This window comes from Vitis vinifera, chromosome 12, assembly GCF_030704535.1.
Source record: "Vitis vinifera cultivar Pinot Noir 40024 chromosome 12, ASM3070453v1".
Classification (NCBI taxonomy): domain Eukaryota; kingdom Viridiplantae; phylum Streptophyta; class Magnoliopsida; order Vitales; family Vitaceae; genus Vitis; species Vitis vinifera.
The window spans coordinates 496,673-510,778 of record NC_081816.1 but is presented as its reverse complement, the minus strand read 5'-3'; the positions used below and the strand labels follow the sequence as shown (position 1 = coordinate 510,778).

The window sequence follows — 14,106 nt, the reverse complement described above, 5'->3', positions numbered from 1 at the left end:
GCAGCAAAGACAGAAGGCGAGAGCAACAAGAAGACTATTGTTCATGTTTGCCATGCTTTGCCACAACCAGGGTTTCATATTAGGAGGGATGAACAACCAAGAAAGGGAAAAAAAATAGTGATCTGCAAGACTGAAAATAGGTTGCAACATAATAAATGGCAAAAATTGTGTCCAATTTGTGTGCAATGATTGTGCCCAATCAGCCAATTCTTGGATCGGTCACCTCCACTCACCGAGCATTGTGTCCGAATGAGCTTTACCATAGCTTGGGTAGACTTACATATACTGGTCATGCATATTTTAATCTCCTAATCAACAAGGGACATTTGATTCACCTTGTTTTTTTTAAGAAAAAAGCAATAAAAGTGGAAAGAGAGAAGAAAGGGGAAAACCAAGAGTTCAAATACTTAGATTTTGAAATACACACCACTACAAAAGCCAAGAAGTTTAAATTTAACTCTGCAGATCAGTAAGCTATAATTATATGCAGAACGACCAAATTTTTAGGGAATAAGATGCCATTTGTTTGATCAGACACAAAAGTAATATCAAAATTCCAACATACTAAACACACACCTGCAGTCAGTTGTTCTCAATGATCAACAAAATAGTTAAACTTAAAATATATTGCAGGACAAATGCATCCACATTTATGATTTTATCAATTGGAACACGATTAAAAGCCACTTAACTGTGCAGGCATTAACACTGCTGTACCACTATAATGTCATATTCAATATCTCGCTTTTCAGATCTCAACTCCCAAATGAACATGGAAACCTCTCTTACCCAGCCAACCTTTTGTAAGTCTCTGGTTCTGCAAAAGATAACCTTAAATCTGTCTAAGAAAGTGTTGTGCAAGATGTATTTGCTTATTTCACATGCAGATGTGGGAAGAGCACATAGGAAATGCATCACTGACATTGAGAAATAGAATAAAACCAATAGCAGATAATATCATTAGAGGTTTTGAAGGAGAGAAACAACCAACCATTCAAGCTTAATGACTGTTCTGAGATAAGATTGGTATGGGAACATCAACTTGATGTTTCTTTTTTTTTTTTGTCCACGTCCTTAGAGAAGTCAACCCATGTTTGACTTTCAAACATTAAATTCGAGATTATAAGAAATATGCATCAAAAGTTGCAATTAAAGAACACATAATATATAGTTTAAGTGAACAAAATAGAAATGAAATTAAAGATAGAGAAAAGAAACTCCGCATGGCAAGCTAATGACCTGCAACCATGATCACATGTTACAACAAAATATTGTGGTTTTTAGTTATGGAATGATAAGCTTCACATAAGAAAGAACAAGAGAAAAACTGAATTAAATGAAAAAAAAATGTTAGGCCACCACAAAATACTGATTTAGAAGGAAAGATAGCACATATACCATTGCAGGTTCTACCAATAACTTCCTTGCAAAAGAATATAGGTTGCCTATAAATTAAGCACTAAACTGGATAATCCACAATACCATGTAAATAATATTGGTTGAGGGTTCTTTTTGAAGCTCCTTTGTGTTAGACTTGGCATGAAAATCTTTTGCTTTTTGCCACAACATGGAAGCCTCTTGGCTAGAAATTTGACTCAAGGAAAGGGAATAACCTACTAAATCATAGAATAGCATACAACCTGTCATTACTAATATTGTTTTAATCAAAGAGATTAGCTATCATATTATTTGCTTAAGTGGACCAAGTACATAATAGTTAACAAGTTTTCTAGTGCTGCACAAGCAACTTGTATCAGAAGTTATGATAAATGATTGGACATCTAATTTGACAGGATACTTAATCTTCAATTCTCCAGATTGATCCTCACTGCCTCCACCATGGAAGTGGGGGGGCGTACCTCCTCTTCCAGGAATTACTTTTTTACATTACAATTACTTAAACTATTAAATCCTAAATTCTTAGCATGATCTAGGTATAAGCAAGAAAGGCTGTAGTTTTCCTTCTTTTTTTTTTTTTTTTTTTTTTACTGAAAGTCAAAATAGAGTTACTCCGCATTTAACCTGCTTCAAAAGTAGACCCTTGATCAATTTAGTTATCATGTGAACAATTCCCTGCATTGAACAGAAACCACCAACTGCTTAACATTCTTCAGGTTTTCAAATGTTTCATATCTATGTTAATGTGGAATACATTTTACATGGGCAGCCATCCATTAAATTTTGTGATAACCATCATTAATTGTTTAATGCTAACATCATTATTTTCAATACCAGATCCCATAAACCGAACTGAACTCAACAAAAATCTTGATCCCAAAAACTTGGGGTATGAATATATGGTTTATCCGTGTCAAATACTAAGGCAATAAAAAATACTATGTTCTTGCTCATGACAGAAGATAGAAAAGCAGCACACAAAGATAATGAACAGAAAAAATTACTGCAAATGATAAACTCTTTCAAGAGAAACTACATAAATATGTATCGCGCAATTGGAGAAATCCAACTTCGGTTGATGGTACAAGAAAATCACAGTACAACAGAAGTAAGAAGAAAGAAGCCAACCACCTATGGTTGAACAAATCAACTATGATTTCTCCTTAGAGAATTATTTTAAACATTCCAAATTCAAGAAAACGCACTTGCTTGAAGTAACTAACCAAACAAGGGAAATTTAGTTAGGCAAAGTTTGGATATTAGTTCTACATCAAAGCTTCTCGGTTAACCTGATCATAAAGGAATTAACTGCAACTGCATCCAAAACAATCCATGAAGATTCAAACAACTCATGGAAGAAATCAGCTCCGATCTCTTCAGCTGCATTTCTAAATGCAATCCCAAATGCATTTCCTTGAACTGCCCCAAGTCGTGGCTTCCCACAAACTCCCACTATTAATACCTTATTTGGTTCTTGTGATAAGCAAGCACAAAGCAAAGGCTTCATTTTTGCTCCCTTCTCTCGCAAGGCATCCATCAGAAAGTAACAGAATTTGGTTAATGCTTGTGGGTACCCTAAAAGCTTTGTATCTGCTGAATCCTCAAGCTTCACCCACCTGAATTTTCTTCCACTCCTTATAGCACCACTCTTAGTTATTGCTGCACTTCCTTGTCGAAGAATCGCCCTCTGTATCCTAATTGCATACTGCATCCCATTTCTCAATTTATCTAGATTGCTCAAGGACAATGCATCAAAAGCCACCCCAAACTGCTTGGAAGCAGAAGAGCCATCTGATTTCACGAATGACTCGAGCAATGCAGTAACCCCATATACCACATCTGCTGCAGAAACCCTTGAACTATACCCATGTAGCCGCAAGAAACTTCTGTAGTAGAAATCTGTGAGTCCATACTCAGGTAGGAATCGTTCAAACTCATCTTTCATCTTCCTTTTTACTTCCAGATTCATGTATTGAAATTTCTGCTGGCAATCCACCAGGGCAAATCCCATTCGAGCAAGAAGCAGCTTGAGCTTTTTCATCCCATTGTCACTCCAAGTTTTCAATTTAGTGGCAATGTAGGAAGAACACAACATAGAATCAAACAAATTCCACTCTTGTAACAACATTAGTCTTGGTTCATCTTCATAGGCAATTCTAGATGAATCAGGTGCTCGAATCTTTGTTCCATCTTTAAGAGTCACCGAAGTAATAGTGTCCAAATTACCTGAGCTGTTGATATGTTGCTCAAGCTCCATAACCCCAGCTTGGTATCTCTCATCTGTTAGCCTCTCGTGAACAAACTGATCGGTTAAGGAAACACAAGCCAACCATAGCAATTCATTTGTGTTCTTTCTCAGAGAATGGGCCAATTCAAACATCAAACACCCAGAAGGCTTACCATGGAAAGTACCCATATTATAGTACTCCCTTGTCAGCTTCCTAAGGAGCTGAACTGGATCAGCTTCACTTTCTTCTGAAACCCTCCTCCGTTTCCGAGATCCACCCCCATCTTCCTCCTCACTATCACTTTCATTTTCATCATCGCTATCAGAATTACCTTCAACCTCATCCTCTTTGTTTAAATCACTGACACTTGCCAAAGCCGAAACATCAAAATCATAAGCCAAATCAGTCTGGTTTTCATCATCCTGAGTATAAAGAATAACCACCTGGTCATTCTGATCGCTCAAATTATGGAGATGGATTGGTCTATGACTGTCAACCACAAACACACGAGCAGCAGGCCCCAAATTCAGAACCCTTCGCAAATCCCGTTGACATCCCCAGTTTAAAAGGAGGATCGAAACAGGCTGATCCGATGAGCATAAACTAGGCCCCGCATATTTATGGATCTCCTTGAACGATGAAACTGGATAGCATGCATATCGAACAGAATCTGACTCAAGGACGTGGAAAATTACTTTCAGGGCACACAACGAATCGACATCCGATGTAGACGGGAACACAAGCAGAGGAGAGGAAGAAGAAGCCGAAACAGATTCGCGTAGCCGAGTGTAGAAAGACTCGACCCTTTGCTCCCTCACCATAATTACTCAATTGGGTTCACAAATTTGATGAAGTGTATGATCTTTTTCTTTTCCGAAATTTGGAGTACATTACAGATCTAGAACCTCCGAATTAGCCAAAGAAACAGTCATTGTTGATCCAATCTACAGATAGAACCTGAGAGAGAAAACAATCACAAAATGAGCTTCCAATCACACATTCCCATGCAATTTTTTCTGATAAATTGGAATCAAATGAAAGAACAGCAAAGCAAAAGGAGAAAAAAAAAATTGACTCATCCTTTATGCTGCCTTTCTCCCCAGTCAAACGAACCCATGACAAGAAGACCAGAGAGCTACGTTTGCAAACAGAGAAAATCCACTTACCCTTTTTCCTTCATTTTCTCGGTCACCAAACGGGGGGAGGGGGGAAGAGAAGCACAATGAGAAGGATAGAAATGAAAGTACCTGAGGCAGTCACCATTACAGAAGGAAGAACCAAGTCCCCTGAGCCAGCCACTACTGCCCATCTGGCATAGAAGAGAGAGAGAGAGAGAGAGAGAGATAGAGATGAAGCGAGAAAGAGGTTTTGGATTTCTTTTCAGGTTTCGAAATTTCAATCTAGAAACTTTTTTTGCGAAATTCAAATTTTGTTTGGACCGCCAAAAGTTTAGCGGCAGCGTCTTATGTCACCGTTTCGGCCCATTTAGTTAAAAGGACTGCAACTCCCTCCATGCCAAGCCCATCCCAACATTACCCTATGGTCCAATAACTATTTTTGAATTCATTATCAATTTTGGCGGGATTACTGTTCTTAATGTTTAAGACCTTTTTGTCTTAAGGGGAAAAAGTCATTTTTTTCAACCTTCAACTTTGTTATCATACTTAACCCAATTCTTATACAAATTCAAATCAAAATGATTAAAAAAGAAAATTGGATAATTCTTGTCTTTAAAGAAAAAAAATTAAACCATCTTAAGTTTATCAGATTTCAATGAGAAATGAATTTATTATAAATTAGCAAAGTTGTCATAAAAAAAAAACCGAATATGATTTAAATAGGTTATGTTTTGTCCTTTTTCTCTCTTCTTTTTTCAAAAAAATATAATTTCATTCACAAATATATAAATCCGAAAATAAAATATGTACAAACAAATGTTAACTTAGAAAACTTTCAAATATTTTAAACACTAATTACTATCTAATTACCTATTTTCTAACAATTACATAATTAATAATTATAGAAAATTTTTTTGATGAGCTAAGTCAATTAGTTTAGCTTGATAAATTTATTTCTTAGATCTAACTCTACGTACTACCCTAAGTTTACATTGTTGTTGAAGACTTAATGTTTTATAGTGACATAACAAAGCATATATTGGACTTGGTATTTGTCATTTTTCCTGTCTTAATTCTAAATAAAACTTAAAATTAATTAGTATTTTATAGTATTAAATATTAAGTTGTTTGTTTTTTTAATATTTTTTTTATAAAAAACCAGTCAAATATTATAACTTTTTTATTAAATTAAAAAATAAGTAATATGTTAAAAAGAAAAAAAAAAGAATTTTGAAAGAAAAAAAACACTTAAGAATAAGTTAATTATTTTAAGTATCAATAATCATATTTAAAGTATCATAGAATAAGTTATAGTTGTTAAATATGCTCTCATTAGATGTGGACAAATAAGATAAAAAAAAAATTTTAAAAATGAGATTAAAAATAATTTAATTAAATACTTAAAGTCACTTTTAACTTTAAGTTGTAGTATTAAGTTTTTTATAAAACATGTTTAATCTACTTAATAATTTAAATTAAATTACTTTAAGTCATTAAATTGATTTACCAAACACCCTCAAGTTTATCTATTTACAGCTTTATTAATTTTTATATTAAAATAAAAATTAGATTTGGACAAAAATGTAAAAATATTTTATTAATTGCAGAATATGATTATTTTTTTTTCTTTTATTTTTTCTTTGTATTTTATTTATTCTCTTGCCCTCAACTTTCCTCCAAGTTCCATCCGAAACTCACAATTCAAAATCTAAAGCAATGAATAATTTTAGTAAATTATCTAGAAAACAAGGAACATGAACATGGAATAATTAAAACAAACCCAATTCCACATAATTGTTATCAAGTTAATATTCATCTTATTTTCACGTAATATTATAATAGAAATTTAATTAATAATTAACGACTATTTAGTATTGGAGATGATAATAAAATATATAAATTTTAATAAGACATTTTTTTTCAAGTACTTACTGCCCTTGGCCTTTATAAAATGGGTCTAAGAAATTCCTAATTATAGATGAATTAATTTTCTTTTTTTTTAAATAACAAAAGTTCAAAATGTATTCAAGTATTGTCTCAAGTATTATTTTATCCCACCATTCTCTAAATATATAATAATTTAATTTAATTTTTTATTTTCTAATACATATAAAATTAAAAAAAAATGGTAAATATGAAAAGGGAAAATTATGTAAACATGTACTATTTACAAAATATGGATGAAAACATGTGATATTTACAAATTATGTAAACATGGTCTACTCACTAGAGCTGCTACTATCATGAAAGACTAGTATCCAAACTACTAGTCTCTTCTCACTGGCATTGCCACCAAAGAAAAGTAATAAAAAGTCTCTTAAAAAGCATGATATGCATGTTGAATCAAAATTTTATCAAGTTTAAGTTTTTAAGAAAATAAATAATTTAATATGGTATCTGAGTTTTGAACCGCCTCTCCATAATTTAAACGTTTGTTTTCCTCATTTGTTTCTCATCCCCTTTGCAATTTTTTGGTATCTTTCCCTCGAATTTACAATTTACATTTCCTCTATTTTTAGAGATAATACAAGTATGAGCACACAGATAAAGGAGGGTGTTAAAAGGAGCATAATATGCCTATTGAATCCAAATCCTATAAGTTTAATCTTTTAGGAAAATTGGTAATTCAACAAATTCAAGATGTCATTCTTTTAATTTTGGCATTTGATCATTATATTATGGTAGGCTCATATTTTAAAAGAAACACAACAAATTCGAGAAAAAAAAATCTATACAATTGGAACAAGAGGTAGATATTGAGAAGTTAGAAGATTTGATGAAGAAAAATGGAAATCGAATCTTAGTTTTCAAATTTTAAGTGTTATAAAAATTAAATGACTATAAAAAGAAAAAAAGAAAAGTAAAACAAATAAATATGGGTTTTGAGAGTAATAAATCATCTATTATAAATCATAAAAGACTTTATTTATATCTTTAGTTTTTTTTTTTAATGTAAAATATTGAATAAAAGGTGTTTGTTAAAATATCTCAAAAATATCAAAGAAGAAGAAGAAGAAGAAAAAAAAAAGTCCTAACATTATTCTTCTTAATTGTTATAAGTTGATAAAATGAATCTTAAAACATTCAATACTTCAACAAATATGACATAAATAAGAGAAAGAAAAAGAACACCTAATCCATAAAAATGTTTTCATGATTTGTATTCTCATAAATAAAATGAGATCGAAACAAAGAAAAGTGGATGCAATAAAAAGCAAATAATATCTAGCAATGAAAAGTTGAGAATCCAAAAAAAAAATGCTGTGAAAATTGAATAATATCCCGTGGAAAGTGGAAAATATATAGAAAAAAAGTGGATAACATATAAAAAAATGCAGTGAAAAGTGGATAATATCAAAATAAAATGATGGGATATATACATATATATCAAAAGTCCACCCCCACCATACCAGTACAGGCTGTCTTTTAAGAGAGGGACTCCTTGGGTAATAATAATAATAATAATTTAAAAAAAAATTGAAATATGATGCAACACCCACAATTCAAACCTAAGTCTCTCCCATATATAAAGTCCCCTATTACTACTATATAGTACCGGTGCCTAATGTGATATCGATGTTATTTATGGGTATTATATTGTTAATTTCAAGTATGTTGACTACCTTTTGATATGGTTAGACTATGACCGAAGACTTGGTATCTAACATGATTTCTTTAGTCAAATGATGAATGTTGATATGTTCATAAAACAATAATAATAATAAAAAGGCCAATAAAACACAAATGTCTTTTTTAATAATAATTGGGTCCTTCTAATTAATTTTTTTTATTTGTTCAAATATTTAATAAAAATATGAGTATATGTTACTCATTAAAATAAAATTAAATCATTTTGATCAGGTTTAAAATGGTATGAATGAAGAAAACTAGGAGAGTACTAATAGGAATGGCAATAGGGCGGGTTTGGGATGGGTCATTCCCATTCCATTCCTGCACCCGATTATACAATTATTTCCCATCCTCGACACAAACCCATGTCGGGGCAGGTTGATTGGTTCCCATCCCCGTTAACAAAAGAATTAATAACTGCATCCCCGCCCGTCCCGAATGTCCATTGAGCCCTAACCCTAATTGGCGATGAGCAAATCTCATACCCAAATGCACTTTCCTTTCACTGATTATGATAATATACCAAATATGAAAAAATAATATCAAAGTTGAAATTAACAACATAACAATTAATAATTTTAAGCCCATAGTTAGCTTAAATGATTCAAAATTAATGCAAAACACACAAGAAAAAAAAAACAAAAAACAAAAAATCATCTGAACCATTTACAAGAGAACAGAATGAAAACTAAACCAAATGAGAAAATGGGTCAATATCAGCCATGGATGTGAATCCCTCCTTAAGCCAATCTTTGAGCCAAGACTTCATCAAATCCACTACTTCAAAGGCATTTGCGTTCCTTTTGTGTTGTGCTCTCAGACAAAGACTTCAAGGTGATGCTCTAAATGATTGTGTTGCACATATTTAAGGCAAGGAGATCGAAGTTTGTGACTAGTTTGATGTTGCGAAAAAGGAGTTTTGGGCTTTGAGGCTAAACTAAGAACAAGATGGAATTGATTTCAGAGTATTTTAGTTGGTGTGAGGGAGGAAGAAAAAGTAGTATTGATCCTTGATATAGGGTTTCAAGCAGTGCATTAGAGGAAGAAGAAGAAGAAGCGGCGATTGGAATTAGGGCAAATGGGAAGAATGAAAGACCATTGTATCAGAGGTAGAAGAAGAAGAAGGAGTGGCCGTCAGAATTAGGGCAAATGGCAAAGAATGAAGTATATATATATATATATGAGGAGTTTTTTGACATTTTAGTAGTAGTTGAAGGGTAATTTTGTAAATGTATATTTGGGGCGAGGTGGGTTGGAACAAAATCCATACCCGTCCCAAACCCGATTCGGGTTTTAAAAATATTCTCATACCCGACCTATACTCGTTTATTATATTTTACACCCGTTCCAATAGGGGCGGGACAGGGCGGGTTACCCGATTAGCCTAGAAAATTGCCATCCCTAAGTACTAAGGAGTAGAGGACATTGGTCATTTTGGATATGCTTATGAACTACAAGAGAGACCCTAGTCATTTTATAATATAAACGTGTGGATCATGTTGTTAATATGATCAAGAGTTTGGAAGTGGAATATATTTTTTGTTAGGCTATAAAAAGCAATTTTTACAAATGTCATTAACAAAAACCAAGGTTAAAGTTTTAGAACATATATGAGAATTCATTCAAGAAGGGCCTCAAGGTTTCACACATAAGTCTTTTGATGACTTAGTAGCCCTTTTAAGGAACATTGACAAATATACTTTGTGAAGAATGTCATTAGACAAATGACAATGCTTTCTATTTCTCATAACTTTGGAAGTGTGAGTTTTTCAAATTCTATCAAGCATAAAAGTCTTAAAGGTTATGGTTATTGAAAACAACTTGTAGAGTTATAAAAGACACTGTGTATAATCCAAATATTATTCCTTTTAGCTCTAAAGGAGAAGATTGGTTTTTCTTCAATATTTACATTTTTTTTTTCATGTTTTGTATATAAAATATAAATATTTTTATATGCAAGACATTACATGTATATTTATCTTTTTGATAAATTAGTACACCTTCTTTATTCACATGTCTTCCATTCTTTGTAAATATATTGTCCACACATGCTAGTTGTACAATATTATTTTATGGAGTGGGAGGTTTTAGGTTAAAGGAATTTACGTAATTTCTAACCTAAAATTAGTAATACTTGTATATATTATTTATAATTTGTAATAAATAAAATTGTATATAGGATCTGATTGGGAACATATTGAACTTTTGTTTCTATTACAAGTTAAAATTTTTACATATTAGAAGATAATTAGAATAAGTATGAGTATCAATATCCATAAAAGTATCAATTAATAAAATTTGTGTTATATCTCTATTTAGTTAAATATGTCGATTGCAACAAAGAACATCATAACCGAACTAAATAAGACTGAGAAATTGAATGGTGATAATTATGAGATTTGGCATCGCAAAGTTCGATATATCCATAAAGAGAAAGAGGCTCTTGAAACACTGAATCACGTCATGCAAGAACTTGTACATGGGAACTTTGCCTAACATAGAATGGATCAGGAGGCTTATGTGGCCCAGAAGAAAAAGAATTTTTTAGCTAACATTATGTTGTTAAGCTATATGGAAGATGATCTCTTGATTGAGTATGAAGTATATCAAACTACTCATGAGATGTGAGAAGTTCTAAAGGAAAAGTATGGTGGACTTTCAACTACAAATTGATAGAACTTGTAATGAAAATTGGAAATTACAAGATGCAATCGAACCATACAATGAAACAACATCTTAGGGAGATGAAAAGAATGATAAGAAAGCTTAAGACATTTGAACATATTCTCACTGACGAACAACAAGTTGAGGCAATCATCAAATCTTCTACCAAAGAGTTGGGGACACATAGTGGTAAACATGACACATAATGAGAGTGTCAAGACCTTTGATGATATAGTTTGTCATCTTGAATTGGAAGTTGAGTGACTTGTGGTTGTTCAATCTAATGAACAAATTTATGTAGTTGAATCCAGTTCACGCAAAAGATCCGACTTTAAGCGTAATAGAAAATTCTTTAAGAAAAATAATATATTTGATGGTGCTTCAAAGAAAGGAAAGATCGGGGCATGCAAGAAGTGTTAAGTTGAAATAATTGATATTATTCATTCAAAACAACAATAATTGATATTCCAAATATGGAAGAACTTTGGTATAATGCATGCAAGAAATGCAACATTAAGGTTTTTATAAAAGGTGAAATTCCGGAATGTGCAAAACATTAAAATTCAACAACAAAACTGTCTTATAAGAGGGAATTTTGGGATTGATCTAAACACAAAAGGTCATACAATGGTACCCAATATCAAGCAGAAAATATGGGGTCTGATTATGGAGTATTAGTGGGGTTGACTAGGCTATAGTGGCTCCTTCATTATAATTTGATCTTTTATTCAAAATTGAAAAAGATAATACAAAAGCATATAAAATTTGGGTTAGAAATAAATTTACTATTTTTTTTTCGAAGTTTCGACCAAAATAAACCAAACTAAATTAATTATCATCAATTTATTAAAATATCTTGAATTATTTCTTCAAAATATAACTCAACTCATCTAAATATTTACTAGAATTAATTCTTCTAATTTTGAAAATTGAAAATATAGAATTTAATATTCTTAATTTTTCAAATTAAAAATCTGAAAATTATTCAATTAAAAATCATAAATTTAAATATGCACTATATATATAAATTAGAGACTAACCCATGGAATTTAATTTAAAATTTTTCTAATATTTTCTTAGTCACCAAACTCAATTAAAAATCTAATTTTCTAACTAATTACATATTTATCTTTATCCATTTATTTTTAAAATATATGTATTTTTTCATAAGTAAAATAATTATTTCTTGAAATACCCTTTACTTGATAATATTAAAAATAAAATTATCAAAAAATCAATTATTATTTTAATTTGATAAAAACATCTCATAAATAAATATATTATAAATTTTTTATCATGTAATATGAAATACAAATCATTATGGAAAAATTCTACATGACCCTTAAGGATAAATAAAATCTTTCTAATTTTTAAATTAATAATGATTTTATATCATTTATTATATAAATTTACTCATATTCTCAGTTTTTTTTTTTAATGAAATTGAATACAAATTTTGTTAATTGACATCAACAATAAAGTAAGAAATTTAAATTTTTTAAATATAATTAAAACTAAACTGCTTAAAAATTAAATATAATTAAACCAAAAAACTTAAAAATAAAAGAAATAAAATATGGATTCTCATTGTATTTTTGGCTTTTTCTATATATCTATATAATAGTTTATTTTTATATCTTTTAGCTTAAATTTTTTTTTAATTTAAATTTCTTATTTTATTGATATTAAATAGTTCTCATAGTAAAAAAAAAAAAAAATTGTCAATGGATGTTATTAACCTAATAAATAAAAAAGGTTGTTTTAGGAAATAATGATCTAACTTATGAAAAATAAATTAAAATATTTTTAAATGGACGAAGATAAAATTAATTTATAAAATTTAGGTTTTTTTTATATATTTTAAATATCATATCATAACTATATAAAATTAGAATTGAAGAAATGTTTATTTTTTGTAAGGAAGAAATAATTTATTTAACATATAACAATATACAATCTTTAAATATTAATAAAAACAAATAATTTAATACCTAACATAATTAAATTTTATTTATATTAATTTAATTAAAGATAAATTTACAATGAAAAAGACTTAAATTAAATTATCATTTATTTTTATTTAAGAAAAAAAAAACGTGAAATGATTAATTTACCGAACACCCCTGAACTTTGATCAGATTCAACGGCTATGATGACTTGGTACCATGATATCAACCCATGGACTGGTCACGATACAACCTCTTCCCAGTCGAATTGAAAAGATCTTCGAATGAGAGGCGTGGCTGCTGCCGGAAAATATCTCTGGCTGTAAAAAATGACTGGAACAGCGACAATTATGTGGTAGTGGAGATGGGTCTGACCCTATCGTTCCAGCAGCTCCTCTCCATCTTGCATTGTAACTCTCTCATGGTTTGTTCTCTGATGATTCTCCTTCTCAATCTTTCTACAAGTTTCTAGTAATTCTGTTCTCTTTTCATTTTGGCTTGTTTGTTTATATTGCTTGTTGTCCTTCATTTTATTAAATCATTTGTGTTTACCCTCCGTTTGGATTGACCAAAGGCGAGAAAAAAGAAAATGGTTGGTTTTTTTCTTGGCAACCAAACGGATCCTTATTGACCAATGGGGTTGTAAATATTGATAGGATAGGATGTTGGACGAGCTACACTCATAGGGGAGAACGATTGAGGAAATTGAGAAGTGTTTGAAAAAGGTCCCATTGAATCCAAGAATCCTGGCAGCCATTAAAGCTGCCCATGATTTTAGGTAGGTTTCTTTATGGTTATGGCTTCATTATTGGTTTTTTTTTTATTTATATATATATAATTAAAATAAAACTGACAATGTGGTTATTTCAGATGTGATTTAAGGATGGTTAGCGATGCCAATAAGGTTTATATTGAGACAATCTTGATAGATCCGAAGTTCATATTTATACAACTAATTTTGGATGAATTCTTTTCTTTTTTTATTTTTATAAAATAAAAATAAATAGATGGGGTTCATAACTTGTCTTTTCCTCGTCCATTGTGACCTCCCTCTCCCACTCCCTCTCCCCCCCCCCCCCCCCTTCTCTCTCTCTCTTCCTCTCCCTCTCTCTCCCTCTTTCC

General features: G+C 31.0%; 1 protein-coding gene and 1 long non-coding RNA gene across 2 annotated transcripts; one reads left to right on the top strand and one right to left on the bottom strand.

The window, feature by feature from the left end:
• Positions 1-2,398: 2,398 nt before the first annotated feature.
• Positions 2,399-5,079, bottom strand: LOC100253995 (uncharacterized). The gene is made up of 2 exons (XM_002283857.4): positions 4,874-5,079; positions 2,399-4,583 (listed from the first exon to the last, which is right to left on the bottom strand). Exon 2 carries the CDS (start codon positions 4,445-4,447, stop codon positions 2,669-2,671), a length of 1,779 nt encoding a protein of 592 aa, XP_002283893.1. The 5' UTR covers positions 4,448-4,583; positions 4,874-5,079; the 3' UTR covers positions 2,399-2,668.
• An 8,182-nt stretch (positions 5,080-13,261) lies between these two features.
• LOC109123525 (uncharacterized) lies at positions 13,262-13,951 on the top strand. The gene is made up of 2 exons (XR_002031225.1): positions 13,262-13,408; positions 13,641-13,951. It is a non-coding gene; the product is annotated as an uncharacterized LOC109123525 (long non-coding RNA).
• The last annotated feature ends 155 nt before the right edge of the window (positions 13,952-14,106 follow it).